Below are 15826 nucleotides of genomic sequence, written 5' to 3'. Positions count from 1 at the left end.
TAACAAATAAAAACCTGAAAAGTGGGGGGTGCAATATTATTCGGCCCCCTTGCATTGATACGTTGTAGCGCCACCTTTTGCTGCAATAAAGCTGTTATTGCAAGTCGCTTGTTGCATGTCTCTATCAGGTTTTCACATCGAGAGACTTAAATTCTTGCCCATTCTTCCTTGCAAAACAGCTCAAGCTCAGTGAGGTTGGATGGAGAGCGTTTGTGAACAGCAATCTTCAGCTCAGCCCACAGATCCTCCATTGGATTCAGGTCTGGACTTGGACCATTCTAACACATGGACCACTACATCCATCCATCAATTTTATTTGCCGCTTATCCTCACGAGGTTCGCAGGGAGTGCTGGAGCCTATCCCAGTGGTCAACGGGCAGAAGGTGGGGTGCCAGCCAATCGCAGGGCACATAGAGACAAAGTTCAGTCATACTCACAATCACACCTAGGGGCAATTTAGAGTGTCCAATTAATGTTGCATTGTTTTGGGATGTGGGAGGAAACCGGAGTGCCTGGAGAAAAACCACGCCGGCACGGGGAGAATATGCAAACTCCACACAGATGGGGCCAGGATCAAACCCGGGTCCTCAGAACTGTGAGGCCAATGCGTTACTGGTTTATCCACCGCGCTGCCTGGACCACTACAGCCAAGATGATTTTACTATTGGTAGGAAAATGAATTAGTATGAGTGGTGAAATCTCAAACCACAGGAAATCATACAACGAAATAGGTTCGCTAAGAAGAAGTGGGACACAGAGATCACCGAGGATAAGAGATTGAGATCTGACATAGGACAGGTGGCAAAGGCCAAACTAGAGGCAAATGATGTAATGTATGCCAGGTTGAATACTAAGTAAAGAGAAAATGATCTATACATCTTGGCCAGACAGAGGGGTGGATACAGGAAGTGTGTGCAGCAGATTAGGGTGATGAAGGATTGAGATGAAAATGTGTTGGGTGTTGCTAGCATTAGTCTGGATAGATGATAAGAATACATGGAGGAGGTGATGAATGAGGAAAATGAGAGAGAAGGAAGAGTCGAAGAGGCAAGTGTGAAAGACCAGGAAGTGGCAATGATTAGTCAGGGGGAAGTTAGAAAGGTACTACAAAGGATCAGAAATGGAAAGGGAGTTGGTCCTGGTGATATATCTGGGGAGGTATGAAAGCACAGAGGAGAAGTGGCTTTGGAAATTTTGTCAATTTTGTTCCACAAAATTCCAGCGGGTGAGAAGATGCCTCAGTTATTGAGGAAAAGTGTGCTGTGTTCAATTTTTAAGAACAAAGGTGATGTGTAGAGCTGTGGGAACTGTAGAGAAATAAAGTTGAAGAGCCACACAAGGAAGTTATGGGAAAGCGTAGTGAAGGGTCAACTCAGGGCAGAAGTGAGTATTTACGAGCAACAGTAAAGCCTGGAAAGAGTACCACAGGTACATTGTTTGCCTTGAGAATGTAGATGGGGAAGTATAGCAACAGTCAGAATGAGCGACATTGTGTCTTTGTAGTGCTCAATAAAACATATGCCAATGTCCCCAGAGGGGACCTCTGGTACTGCATGCGTCAGTCTCGAGTCACAGAGGAGTCCATTAGAATAGTGCAGGACATAAATAAGGGCAGTAGAACCGTAATATGGTGTAATGTAGGAGTGACAGAGAAATTTAAGTGGAGGTGGGACTGCAGCAGGGATCCACCTGAAGACTCTTCCTGTTTGCATTGGTGAACCATAGGGTGATAGATGAGGTCAGACTGGAGTTCCCATGGACTATTGTGTTCACAAATGACAGTGTGATTTGCAGTGAAAGCAGGGAGCAGCTGTGGGAACAGTTAGAAAGGTGGAGGCACACACTGGAGAGGAATGAACATTAGCCAAAGGAAGACAATATATCTGCATGAATGAAGATGATGGAAGGGTAAGACAGGCTATAGGGAGAAGGGTTTGTGAGAGGTTAGAGGATTTTCAATATTGGGGGTCAACAATCCAGAGCATTGGTAACTGTGGTCAGAAAGTGAAGAAATTAGTCCAAGAGGGGTTGGATCGGGTGGTGGATGTCTCAGGTGTGTTATGGAAGAAGGATATAAAATAGTGGTGAGGCCAGCCATGGTGCATGGATGAGACAGTGGCATTGAAGAGACAACAAGGAGAGCTGGAGGTGGCAGAAATCAAGATGTTGACGTGCTCTCTAGGAGGGACCAGGATGGATAGAATTTGAAATAAGCCCATCAGAGGGATGGCCAAGATTAGATGTTTTGCAGCCAAATTTAGAGAGAGCAGACTTCGATGGTTTGGACACGTCCACAGGCGAAAGAGTGAGAATATTAGTAGATGGGCAATGACGATAGAACTGCCAGCCAAGAGAGCTCAAGGAAGATGAAAAAGGTTAATGAATAAAGTGAGGGAAGAAATGAGGGCAGTTGGTGTTAAGAGAGGAGGATGTAGGAAGTAGTCTAAGATGGAAAAAGATGATACATGCTGGCGAACCCTAATGGGACAAACTCAAAGTAAAATAAATTGTTCATAGAAAGAACAACTGATACGTGGATTGTCTTAATTCATCAAACATTCAGCCAATCATGTCACTCTTCATTGTTCCTGTGACACTGACAATTGAAGAATAGGTAGTGGTATTAAATTCACAGATTATTTGTCCCAAGTCCATCGTCATACAGTGCAGTGTATACTGTCCATACGATATACACTGTGCGTCATTAAGCCCTCTGTTGGTTTCATTATTTTTTTTATCTTTAAATGAAACTTCCCCTTGTGCACTGCTCATTTGAGTACGACATTTGATCCCTGAAATTGAGAACTATCACCCCATTGAATGCAGTAAGAAGTGAGCAGTTGAGAGAAACTTTCATGCAGCATATCCGCCATCATGGTACACTTCCGCGAAGAGCTACTTAAGGAAGAGAAATCAAGCCTCTGTCTGGAGTGCAGTGAATTTTAATAAATAGAACATTTTTTAAACCATCCATCCATCTATCCACTTTTCCAGGTTGGGTCGCGGGGGAAGTAGCTTCAGCAGGAAATACCCAGACTTCCCTTTCCCCAGCCACTTCTTCGAGCTCTTCTGGAGTGATCCTGAGGCGTTCCCAAGCCAGCCGAGAGACATAGTCTCTTCAGCGTGTCCTGGGAGGCGCCCGGCAGGCATCCGAATCAAATGCCCCAGCCACCTCATCTGGCTCCTCTCAATGTGGAGGAGCAGCAGCTCGACACTGAGCCCGTCCCAGATGACCGCGCTTCTCACCCTATCTCCAAAGGAGAGCCCGGACACCCAGCGGAGGAAACACATTTCGGCCGCTTGTATCTGGGATCTTCTTCTTTTGGTCACGACCCACAAGTCATACCCACAGGTGAGGGTAGGAACGTAGATCGACTGGTAAATTGAGAGCTTTGCCTTTCAACTTAGCTCCCTCTTTACCACAACGGACCGATACAAAGTCCGCATCTCTGCAGACACTGCACTGAGCCGATCTCCTTATCCATTCTTCCCTCACTCGTGAACAAGACCCCCAGATACTTGAAGTCCTCGACTTGGGGCAGGATCTCATCCCCGACCTGGAGGGCACGCCACCCTTTTCCGACTGAGGACCATAGTCTCGGATTTCAAGGTGCTGATTCGCATCCCAGCCGCTTCACACTTGGCTGCGAATCACTCCAGGGAGAGCTGGAGATCACGGCTTCATGAAGGAGAAAGAACCACATTATCTGCAAGGAGCAGAGATGCGATGCTGAGGCCACCAAACTGGACACCCTCTACGCCTCGCCTGCACCTAGAAATTCTGTCCATAAAAGTTATGAACAAAATCGGTAACAAAGGGCAGCCTTGGTGGATTCCAACTCTTACCAAAAACAAGTCTGACTTATTGCTGGCAATGCAGACCAAACTCTAGCGGTCGTACAGGGACCGAACACCACGTATCAGGGGGTTCAGTCCCCCATACTCCCGAAGAACCCCCCCATAGGACTCCACGAAGGACACGGTCGAACGCCTTCTCCAAGTCCACAAAACACATGTAGACTGGTTGGGCGAACTCCCATGCACCCTCGAGGATCCTGCCGAGGGTGCAGAGCTGGTCCACTGTTCCACGGCCAAGACGAAAAACCACATTGCTCCTCCTGAATCTGAAATTGGACTTCCAGATGGACCCTCCTCTCCAATACCCCTGAGTAGACCTTACCAGGAAGACTGAGGAGTGTGATCCCCCTCTAGTTGGAACATCCTCCATTCACCGTTCTTGAAAAAGGGGACCACCACCCCAGTCTGCCAATCCAGAGTCACTCTCCCCGATGTCCACGCGATGTTGAAGAAGCGCATCAATCACAACAGCTCCATGACATCCAGAGCCTTTCGAAACTCCAGGCGAATCTCATCCACCCCCGGGGCCCTGCCAACACGGAGCATTTTAACCACCTCGGTGACCTCAACCCCAGAGATAGAAAAGCCCACCTCAGCGCACCCAGACTCAGCTTCCTCGTGGGAAGACGTGTTAGTGGAATTGAGGAGGTCTTCAAAGTATTCTCTCCACCGACTGACAACATCCCGAGTTGAGGTCAGCAGCGCCCCGTCCACACAATGCACAGTGTTGACAGTGCTCTGCTTCCTTCTCCTGAGACGCCGGATGGTGGACCAGAATTTCCTCGAAGCCATCCTGAAGTCGTTCACCATGGCCTCACTGAACTCCTCCCACGCTCGGGTTTTTGCCTCAGCGACCACGGAATGGCGAGCTGGTACCTATCAGCTGCCCCGGGAGTCCCACAGGCCAGAAATGCCTGATAAGACTCCTTCCTCAGCTTGACAGCATCCCTCATTATTGGTGTTCACCAAAGTGTTCATGGGTTGTAACCACGACAGGCACCGACCACCTTACGTCCACAGCTCCAGTCGGCTGCCTCAGCAATGGAGAAGTGGAACGTCGTCCACTTGGACTCAATGTCCCCCGTCTCCCCAGGGACGTGAGCAAAGTTCTTTCGGAGGTGGGAGTTGAAATTCTTTCTCATATGGTGGAGCTGCCAGGCAAAAGTTCGAGAGGGAGACTAAAGAGAAGGTTGATGGATGTTGCGAGGGAAGACATGAGGACTGTTGGTTTTAGTGAGGAGGATGGAGGAGATGGGCTTTGATGGAAAAACATAACATGCTGTGGGAATCCCTAACGGGACAAGCCAAAAAAGAAGAAGAAGAAATTGGACGGTTCATGGAACAAAAGGGCAATCCAATGTAAGAATTTAATTCCGCAGAATGGATGCAAGACTTTGGTAATCCCATACCGGATCGGTCGTGGCCCGGGTTAACAACGCCCGCCCCCGGCACTGCTAACCTGCAGGGCGTCGGTGGAAATTCAGCTACTGTGGGTCGAAGACAAAGAAGAGGAGGAAACCGGATCCAGCGTCAGAAGAAAAAGAGGAATGCACAGAGCCTACAACTGAGTGTAGGGACTTTGAATGTTGGGACTATGACAGGAAAAGCACAGGAGTTGGTTGACATGATGATTAGGAGAAAGGTTGATATTCTGTGCATCCAAGAGAGCAGGTGGAAAGGTAGTAAGGCTAGAAGTTTGGGAGCAGGGTTTAAATTATTCTACCACGGAGTAGATGGGAAGAGAAATGGAGTAGGGGTTATTTTAAAGGAAGAGCTGGCTAAGAATGTCTTGGAGGTGAAAAAGAGTATCAGATCGAGTGATGAGACTAAAATTTGAAATTGAGGGTGTTATGTATAATGTGGTTAGTGGCTATGCACCACAGGTAGGATGTGACCTAGAGTTCAAAGAGAAATTCTGGAAGGAACTAGATGAAGTAGTTCTGAGCATCCCAGACAGCGAGAGAGTTGTGATTGGTGCAGATTGTAATGGACATATTGGTAAAGGAAACAGGGGCGATGAAGAAGTGATGGGTAAGTACAGCATCCATGAAAGGAACTTTGAAGGGCAGATGGTGGTGGACTTTGCAAAAAGGATGGAGATGGCTGTAGTGAACACTTATTTCCAGAAGAGGGAGGAACATATAGTGACCTACAAGAGCGGAGGTAGAACCACGCAGGTAGATTATATTTTGTGCAGACGATGTAATCTGAAGGAGGTTACTGACTGTAAAGTAGTGGTAGGGGAGAGTGTAGCTCGACAGCATAGGATGGTAGTATGTAGGATGATTCTGGTGGTGGGTAGGAAGATTAAGAAGACAAAGGTAGAGCAGAGAACCATGTGGTGGAAGATGAGAAAGGAAGAATGTTGTGCGGCCTTCCGGAAAGAGGTGAGACAGGCTCTCGATGGACAACCGAAGCTCCCGGAAGACTGGACGACGATAGCCAAGGTGATCAGAGAGACAGGCAGGAGAGTACTTGGTGTGTCATCTGGTAGGAAAGGGGAGAAGGAGACTTGGTGGTGGAACCCCAAAATACAGGGAGTCATACAAGGAAAGAGATTAGCGAAGAAGAAGTGGGATACTGAGAGGACTGAGGAGAGGCGAAAGGAGTACATCGAGATGCGACGTAGGGCAAAGGTAGAGGTGGCAAAGGCTAAACAAGAGGCATATGAAGACATGTACACCAGGTTGGACACGAAAGAAGGAGAAAAGGATCTCTACAGGTTGGCCAGACAGAGGGATAGAGATGGGAAGGATGTGCAGCAGGTAAGGGTGATTAAGGATAGAGATGGAAATGTGTTGACTGGTGCCGGTAGTGTACTAAATAGATGGAAAGAATACTTTGAAAAGTTGATGAATGAAGAAAATGAGAGAGAAGGAAGAGTTGAAGAGGCAAGAGTGAAGGACCAGGAAGTGGAAATGATTACTAAGGGGGAAGTCAGAAAGGCACTACAAAGGATGAAAAATGGAAAGGCAGTTGGTCCTGATGACATACCGGTAGAGGTATGGAAGCAATTTGGAGAGATGGCTGTGGAGTTTTTGACCAACTTATTCAACAGAATACTAGCGGGCGAAAAGATGCCTGAAGAATGGAGGAAAAGTGTTCTAGTTCCCATTTTTAAGAACAAAGGGGATGTTCAGAGCTGTGGGAACTATAGAGGAATAAAGTTGATGAGCCACACAATGAAGTTATGGGAAAGAGTAGTGGAGGCTAGACTCAGGACAGAAGTAAGTATCTGCGAGCAACAGTATGGTTTCATGCATAGAAAGAGTACCACAGATGCATTATTTGCCTTGAGGATGCTCGTGGAAAAGTACAGAGAAGGTCAGAAGGAGCTACATTGTGTCTTTGTGGATCTTGAGAAAGCCTATGACAGAGTACCAAGAGAGGAACTGCGGTACTGCATGCGTAAGTCTGGTGTGGCAGAGAAGTATGTTAAAATAGTACAGGACATGTATGATGGCAGCAGAACAATGGTGAGGTGTGCCTTAGGTGTGACAGAGGAATTTAAGGTGGAGGTGGGACTGCATCAGGGATCAGCTCTGAGCCCCTTCCTGTTTGCAGTGGTAATGGATAGGCTGACAGATGAGGTTAGACTGGAATCCCCTTGGACCATGATGTTCGCAGATGATATTGTCATATGCAGTGAAAGCAGGGAGCATGCAGAGGAACAATTGGAAAGATGGAGACATGCACTGGAAAGGAGAGGAATGAAGATTAGCCGAAGTAAAACAGAATATATGTGCGTGAATGAGAAAAGTAGAGGGGGAAGAGTGAGGCTACAGGGAGAAGAGATAGCGAGGGTGGACGACTTCAAATACTTGGGGTCAACAATACAGAGCAATGGAGAGTGTGGTCAGGAAGTGAAGAAACGGGTCCAAGCAGGTTGGAACAGCTGGCGAAAGGTGTCTGGTGTGTTATGTGACAGAAGAGTGTCTGCTAGGATGAAGGGCAAAATTTACAAAACAGTGGTGAGGCCGGCCATGATGTACGGATTAGAGACGGTGGCACTGAAGAAACAACAGGAAGCTGAACTGGAGGTGGCAGAAATGAAGATGTTGAGGTTCTCGCTCGGAGTGACCAGGTTGGATAGGATTAGAAATGAGCTCATTCGAGGGACGGCCAAAGCTGGATGTTTTGGAGACAAGATTCGAGAGAGCAGACTTCGATGGTTTGGACGTGTTCAGAGGCGAGAGAGTGAGTATATTGGTAGAAGGATGCTGAGGATGGCGCTCCCAGGCAAAAGAGCGAGAGGAAGACCAAAGAGAAGGTTTATGGATGTGGTGAGGGAAGACATGAGGGCAGTTGGGGTTAGAGAGGAAGATGCAGGAGATAGGCTAAGATGGCAAAAGATGACACGCTGTGGCGACCCCTAACGGGACAAGCCGAAAGGAAAAGAAGAAAGAAGAAGAAGGATGCAAGACTTTGGTAGGTATTACAAATCACCTGAATAACTTGAGCAAAGAACTGTTAGGGAGCAACAAAGCTATGCAGTATTCTTACAGTGCATGCTCTTCTTGCACTTGTTTAGGGAACAAGATTGTTGTATTTATATAATTGACACCCTGATATAGTTCTATTTTCTGTGAGATATTTCTGTGATTAACAGGCATTGTGTGTTTATAGGTTATTTTTCCCCCGATTAAAAAAAAAACCCATTCATGATTAATTGCTATGTTGGGTTTGTATTATTTTGGACTGTATTAAAACAGAGAAAACAATCACAACGTATATAAGTTGGTGTAGATAGGTCATCATTTACTGGGCTGGCTCTATTAGTCATAGGTTTTCCTCCATGTGGCTGCTGAACGAGAATGAGTTTGACACCAGTTGTGTCACCATGCTATCCAATGATTACATATGAAAATGAAATTTGAGTCATCTGGGTTTATCTTATCATTAGTACAATACTTTCTACTTGTTCATAATTTTTTGGCAGAACCAGCTGAACAGAGGATTTTGTCACTTTTATTTGCACATAATGGAAGCTTTAAGTGCTTCAACTTAAAAACTAAACTAAACTAAAAAAATAAAAACTGTATATTAAACTCACCAAAGTTTGAATGCTGCGATAATCATTGGAAATGCACTTCATATAGGTAGGATTCTCCCAGGATGCAATACCCTCCTCATCAAGGATGCAGCGACGCAAAATCAACCCTGTGGTGAAACAGAAGTAACTATTGCTGTATTCTGCCAATGCATGTTTGATTTTATAGTAGGATATGTCTTGATGTTCGAAGCTAACCCATTGCATTGGGAGGACAACGCATTGCTGCTGTATCGCCAGCTGGAGTCATCTTCCAAACAACGTTGGAGTAGTGGTCCTCAACACATATTTCATGAGATTCTAATGGCAGCAAAATAGGAGAAAATTTATTGAACTGGACTATATCATCACAAAATTTTATATATTAATGGTCAAAATTTGGGCGCTCTTTCTCATACTACTGATTGAGAAACTCTCCAAACTTTTTGGATGGTAATATATGAAAGATTTAAGGTTTTCACATTTCTCAGAGTGAGAGACCATCATATAGAATGTTATCTTTTATTTACCTGGGCATCGTTTTTCATGACAATGTCGGGCCTTTTCTCGTTCTCCATGGCAAGAATGGCCTCCAAAAAAGGGACCAAAACAAATTCTGCTTCTCTGCTGTACACCTCCACCACAGGATTTTGAACATGCTGACCACAGAGACCATGGCTGCCAGCTCCCATCCACTGAAAGGATATTTGCAAAGCCATACAGATTAAAACAAAAGTAAAATAAACATGGTCTTGATCATGCGCCCTCCCCGACCTGGGCATTCCCCAAAGAAGCAGTCAACAGACTCAAGCCACTCTCCTCTGCATTCAGAACCTCCATAGGATGGGCCGTTACACTCTCTTGTCCGTTGCATGGTCCCATTAGAGCAGGAAGATGAACAGGAACTCCAACTTGACCACTCATTCCACACACCATCCACTGAGAATTATCAGGACAGAACAATTACAAAACACAAAATGATAAAATGTTATGAATTTCATCAGGTTTTGGCACCACAATAAAACATAATTTTGTTCTAAGGCAATTTGGGATGTTTTAGCTGGGTCTTTAACTTGTTGGAGCACCCCTAACTAACACAAAGCTTTCAACAATGCTCAGCTAATTTTAACCCACAATGCTTTGATTCTTTTCTGAAGATTTCCTCCACATACACAAGACACCCCATGACAGATGCAACTAAGCTGTTGAGGAACGGATCGTTACTGAGCCTCCTCAACGCGTCACTGGTGAAATGACAAAAAAAAAAAAATAATAATAATAATAATTCATGTTTTCAACATAGTTTTCTTCTACTGTATAAAATCTTCCTTGAAAGGCTGCGATTGGCTGGCAACCAGTTCAAGGTGCACCCTGCCTCCTGCCTGATAACAGCTGGGATAGGCTCCAAAGCTCCCTTGACCTTCATGAGGATAAGCGGCTCAAAAAATGGATGGATGGACTTACTTGAAAGGTTGGTCAATGGAGAGTTACAGTGTCTGATCAAGACTAACTGCTTCAATTCAGAAATTGAGGAACATGGCGAGATAAGAGGTACATTATCAAATTATTTCTTCTTAATGTGAGGCTTTCATCGGTTTAATTTTATGTGTTAGATCAAAATGGCATTCAAAAAAGCCACTTTATACTCCTGCAGTCTCGCCACAATGGCCGCATTGCATAATGTGACCTACACATTGCCCCATGCAGCACCTCTACGTAGCTTATGTGTAACCTGCCACACACAACGTCAAAAAAAGATGCTGCATGACGAGAGTCATGGAGATCATTTCTCGTGATTGGCCCATTTAGTCACATGCTGTGATGTTGTACTCACCGTTCCTCCTGCATCCCCATACCACCTAGGCTGATGCCTTCTTGATCGATTTTGCAGCATAATTAAATGTGTCATCTGGTCAATTAGGTCCTTTTGTTCAAACAGACACGCTTCCAATGTCGCCATTGTTGTTGCTTTGTTTCTCCTTACTGAATGTAAAAATGGCTACCAGAAATTAACAAAATGTGCTGAGGAAACCCGACCCTGTGGCATCCTAGCCAATACCAGCTGTAGTGAGACGTCTGACTTCAAGAAGAACTGCAGTACGTTTTCAAAACGGAGCGCATGGGTTCCGTTCGAGTATGAAGTCAAACTACGTCCAGGAGACGCACAGTGACAGTAGCATGGTTGCCACACACGAGTATAGATGACTTACGAGGTCAGATGTGAGAATGTGATTGTTTTGCTATAAGATCTACAGAGACAGTGGTGACAGTAGAGTAGAGGAACACCTGAAAATCTTAATGTGGCAATCGGGACTGAAGAGAAAGTGTAGTGACAGAGGATGACAAAAAAAAATTGTGCAGATATTATACAGCATATCAAGGTTTGCGCTTCCCATTTGTCAACTTTCCAGAGACTACTTGAAACAGGATGTAACGGAGCCAATATTTCCGCACTGTCAAATCAAAAGTGCCTGTATTAAAACTCAAAAGCCCTTGCCTATAAGAGTTAAGTGAGCGCACTCATTCTCTTACATGCAGAGGAGTTTGTGGTTTAGTAGTGTTTTTTTCCCACGCTTCGTGAAATTCTTCAATCTGCCCTCAAGTCACTGCTGGCAAAGCAGTCAAGTGCTGGGCCTTTCCCAGCTGTGGAACATGAGGGAAGACAAGACCCGATGTTGCTTGGTGCTGAATTGAAGCATGCTTATTAATTCACCGCAATGTACTGTATGTTTGATGTGTTGATGGTCAATGTGTCATCCAATTCAGAATGGTTCTTACAGCTAGCTTGCTGCCTGCTTCGTCGTTGTATGAACTGCTTATCACAGCTTGGTTGTCAAGCCTAGCATGTTGGGCCTTGCTTGTGAGTAGCTATCTAGTTATGTAGGGGCTTAAGGCTAACATAGTTATCCCCCATTTATGGAATTTAGACCACTGTGCCGCGCTTGTGGAAACTGTTACAATAATCTGACTGGTAAAGTTAGCCCACTACTATTTAGCACCAAATATTTTTACTTTCAACTAAAAAGTTTGAATTAAAAATTATATATACAAATATATATAGTCCATAAGATCCTTCCTGAGCAGGGGTAGGCAAATCTTTCAAATTTAACAGTTGGGCCGAGCCAGGACCAGGTGCTTACATATCAAACAACAACAACAAAACACGTTACTACTTACATTTACTTTTAATGGGAACAGTATTGTTGATAACCTTATTTTGCAAGAGCAAAATCTTCTCAAAATCTAGTATTAGTTTTGTTGCGGCAATTTTCAGAAGAGATCTCAGATGTTCAACTCATCTGGGATCTCTAGGATGCATTGGTGGTGTTCATCACACTAAAAGTCTGTTCACACAAATATTTAGAGCCTAAAACAATATCACTATCCTCTGCGTCATCTTTTGGACTTTTGAAAATTTGTCTCCACTTAATGAAGCATAAAAACTATCCAGTTTAAGAGTTTTGAACTTCTCTTTTAAGACAGTATCACAGTGGAGATCAAGAAATTCCAACTCCAGCTCCTGTGGCATTCTTTAGGGGTCTTGTGTAAGGGACATGACATCAGATGAAGTGACTTGCAATTTTTCCAAAATCAGAGAACCAACGGCAGAATTCTCTGTGCAGGTTGTCTCGTAATTTCCTGTCTTTTTTTAATTAATTTATTTATTTATTTATATAGAGTTGCCTCTTCATAGCCAGTGCGGAGAAATGAACAAATGACTTGACCTTTTCTTTGAGCGTATTAGAGGTGATTTCATTTTGAAAGCTCTGTTCTTTGTTTACAGCACATTTATTATGCATAAATTGATCTCTCTCTTGTAGCTTCACGATCAACTCATCTATGTGTATCAGAATGTCCACAGCAAAAGCTAAATCACAAAGCTAATCTGTGTCACTCAGCTCGGGAAAATTGTCATCTTTCTCAAGTACCACCAACAAATTAGATAATCTCCTGTTTGAGGTCCCAGACTAGACAGTACACTTTCCTCCAATTTAAGGAGTGGACATTTGAGTGGTAAAGCAATACTCTGGTCAGCCATACAAAGCTTAATAAACTCCCAATGCTGAACTCTCCTTGCATAAATAAAGTTAAGTTATACGACTGTCTTTACTACACGGTCAAGCTACAATACAAATTCACACAGCGCTTCCTGATGGATTAATCAATGTGGAAAAATTACTTCCTTTTCAGGGTTGTTCCCTTTCACCCTTTCTTGGACTCTTTTTATAGCACCTGGATGTTTTTTTCCAGTCAGGTTTTGCGATCCATATGTGATAATGTTGGTGAGCGTACTCCAAGGTAGCTTGTGCCACTTGATGACCTCTGACAACCTACCATATCAATTAACTCTGCATGTTTTTCCCTTCAGGGGTTCCATGGCCAAAAACTCTTTTATTTGGAAAAAATTATATTCTTAATTAATAAGAAAGTATTAATCCCTCTGATAAAAAATAAAATCTGAGTGGTATCCTTAATGTCATTACTTTTGCCCAGCGTGAGGGTATTCAATGTAAATTACACTTTTTATGCTGAGTTTAACTAAGATTTCCTCAATTAACTCAACATGGCGAAGCACTGTCCTGCGTGATAAACTAATGTTTTTACATTTGTTCTTGCTCTCAAGAAACAAAATACTTGCTGTCTCTACTATGCATTCTTTCCAATACTCCCCTTTGGGAAGAAGCTTGTAACTTTGAATGGCAGCAAAAATGTAACCTTTGTGACTTAATCTTGGGTGAAAGCTTGTCAGATGGACATGTTTTCCTGAGACTGCAAGCTTGATTTTAATTACTGAGCCACAGCTTTCCGTTCCTGCCTTTCTTGGGTTTTGTCATAATAAGCATGTTTGGTAGGAAAGTGATGGGTGATCCTTCCATCTAGTTTCAATATTGCTTTTACTGGTAAGGATCAAGGAGGGCTGGAGCCTATCCCACCTCACTTCAGGCAAAAGGATGTGTCATGATCCTGCCGGTCCTAGCCCTGGCTGTGCAGGTCCCACGACACATCTGCAGTCATCAGGAGGCGCACACCTGCGCCTCATCCCCAGTAATTATCTGCAGTACTTATAGGACGTAGCCGACGGTCTGGCTTTGCAAGATCGTTGCCATTGATACCTCGTTCTTGCACTTCCTCGACTCTGATTTCGACTCCCGGTGTACTGACCCCTGCCTGTCTCCCGACCTACCCCGTCAGCCTGACGTCTTTATCACTGCTGCTCTCGTGGACTGCCTGCCTAGTTACCAACTCTGGACTGAATAAAGATATTTCCCGAACTGCCTCCACGTTTCACGAGTCGTGCATTTGGGTCCAACTCTGTGTTCTGGTTATGACAGGATGGACTACATGAATATTCACACTTGCATTCAGACCATTACTGAGTGGGAACTGAATCCCTGGTGCCTTACACCAAAAGTCAGAGTACTTACACCATTACACCATCTGTGCTAAACCTAACAGCTGCTATATTACTTTAAAACCACTAAGGTTTCTTGGCAAAAAAGACCAATGAAAAAGTATTTTGTAGTCCGTTCTGTATTAAACAGTCAGCACTCACTGTCGACTTTTCTATTCTTTTACCGACTCACAGTCAGAGATGGCTTCAAGGCAGTGGCAGAGTAACAACAGAACAGCAAAAATCAAGTCGATGTATCACTTTACCTTCAGTGTCAACTGATGGAACCACTGGTCATAACAAGGATAAACTCAAAGGACTGTAGTCATGACCTTGATATGATTTGGCCAATTCTGTAACCAATCTTTGGCAGCCTGGCTTAAAATGAATAATGCGTCAGATGTGGCTCATCCATCCATCCATGTTCTACCGGTCGGGTTGCGGAGGCAGTAGCTTTAGCAGGGACACCAAGACTTTTGTCTTGGTTGACTTTTGTGTTTTTTTTTTGTTGTTGTTTTTTTTGGTGCTTTGGTCCAGCTACTTCCTGGGGAATCCCGAGGCATTCCCAGGCCAGCCAAGAAATTTACTCTTTCCAGCATGTCCTGGGCCATGTCCAGGGTCTCTTTCCGGTGTAACGTGCCCGGATCATCTCACCAGTAAGGTGCCCGGGAGGCATCTGAATCAGATGTCCTAGCCACCTCAGCTGAATCTTTCCAACTCTCTATCTCTAAGGGAGAGCCTGGACACCCTGGGTAGCAAAATCATTTCAGTCGCTTGTATCCAGGATCGTGTTCTTTTGGTCACAACTGAAAGGGAGTCCATGAGCAAAGATGTCAAGGCAACAAGCCTGTAGTTATTCAGACCTGAGATTACATATTTCTTGGGGAATCGGATGATGGTGGAGCATTTGAAGCAGGTTTGTACTTCACACTTCGGGAGACTTGCTGAAGATCTTTGTGAAGAATGGAGCAAGTTGGTCTGCACAGATTTTGAGGCAGGATGGGTACACAAGGTCTGGGTTTGCTGCTTTGTTAATCTTTCATTGTATGAGGATGCATCTCACGTACTGTTTGTGGATGGTCAGTGGAGGAGTCAGAGATGTTGAAGTGGTTGGTGGTGCGACTTGGTGGGTATGTGGAGTAAAAGAGTCCTTTTCAAATCTCCACTAGAAGCTGTTGAGGTCTCCGGGGTGATGGTCTGAGCGCTCCTCCATGCTGAAAAGTCTCCTTGTGTCACGAACGAGGCTCGAGGGCGGACCCAAATGTACGACTCCAGAGGCAAGCAGGTAGTGTACAGAAAGCCTTTATTCGGTCCGTGGTCAATGATCAGCGAGTCAGTCAGGAAAAGCAGCAGTATCAGAAGAGGCAGGCTTACTAGGATGGTCAGGGGACAGGCGAGGGTCGGTACACGGTAGGTCAGGTATACGGGATTATGGGAACGAGGCATGGGAATCAACGATCTGCCAGAGGACTAGTTGTCCCCCGTGTCCTATAAGTACTGGGTGTAATCAGCCGAAACAGGGTGCAGGTGTGTGTCAACTAATTGGC

The 15826-nt window shown here is 44.7% G+C and overlaps 1 protein-coding gene across 1 annotated transcript in view; it reads right to left on the bottom strand.

Moving 5' to 3' along the window:
* Window positions 1–15826, bottom strand: part of LOC133500796 (adhesion G protein-coupled receptor B1-like) — a 326242-nt gene that overhangs the window by 164924 nt on the left and 145492 nt on the right. The window contains exons 6-9 of the mRNA XM_061819933.1: window positions 9662–9826; window positions 9418–9582; window positions 9107–9208; window positions 8912–9018 (exon numbers count right to left, since the gene is read on the bottom strand). Of these exons, the coding sequence (XP_061675917.1) occupies window positions 8912–9018; window positions 9107–9208; window positions 9418–9582; window positions 9662–9826 (539 nt within the window). The remainder of the gene's footprint in view (window positions 1–8911; window positions 9019–9106; window positions 9209–9417; window positions 9583–9661; window positions 9827–15826) is intronic.

Source organism: Syngnathoides biaculeatus, chromosome 5 (assembly GCF_019802595.1).
Source record: "Syngnathoides biaculeatus isolate LvHL_M chromosome 5, ASM1980259v1, whole genome shotgun sequence".
NCBI lineage: Eukaryota > Metazoa > Chordata > Actinopteri > Syngnathiformes > Syngnathidae > Syngnathoides > Syngnathoides biaculeatus.
Note: the sequence above shows the minus strand (reverse complement) of the source record. Positions and strands in the feature narration are given on the sequence as shown.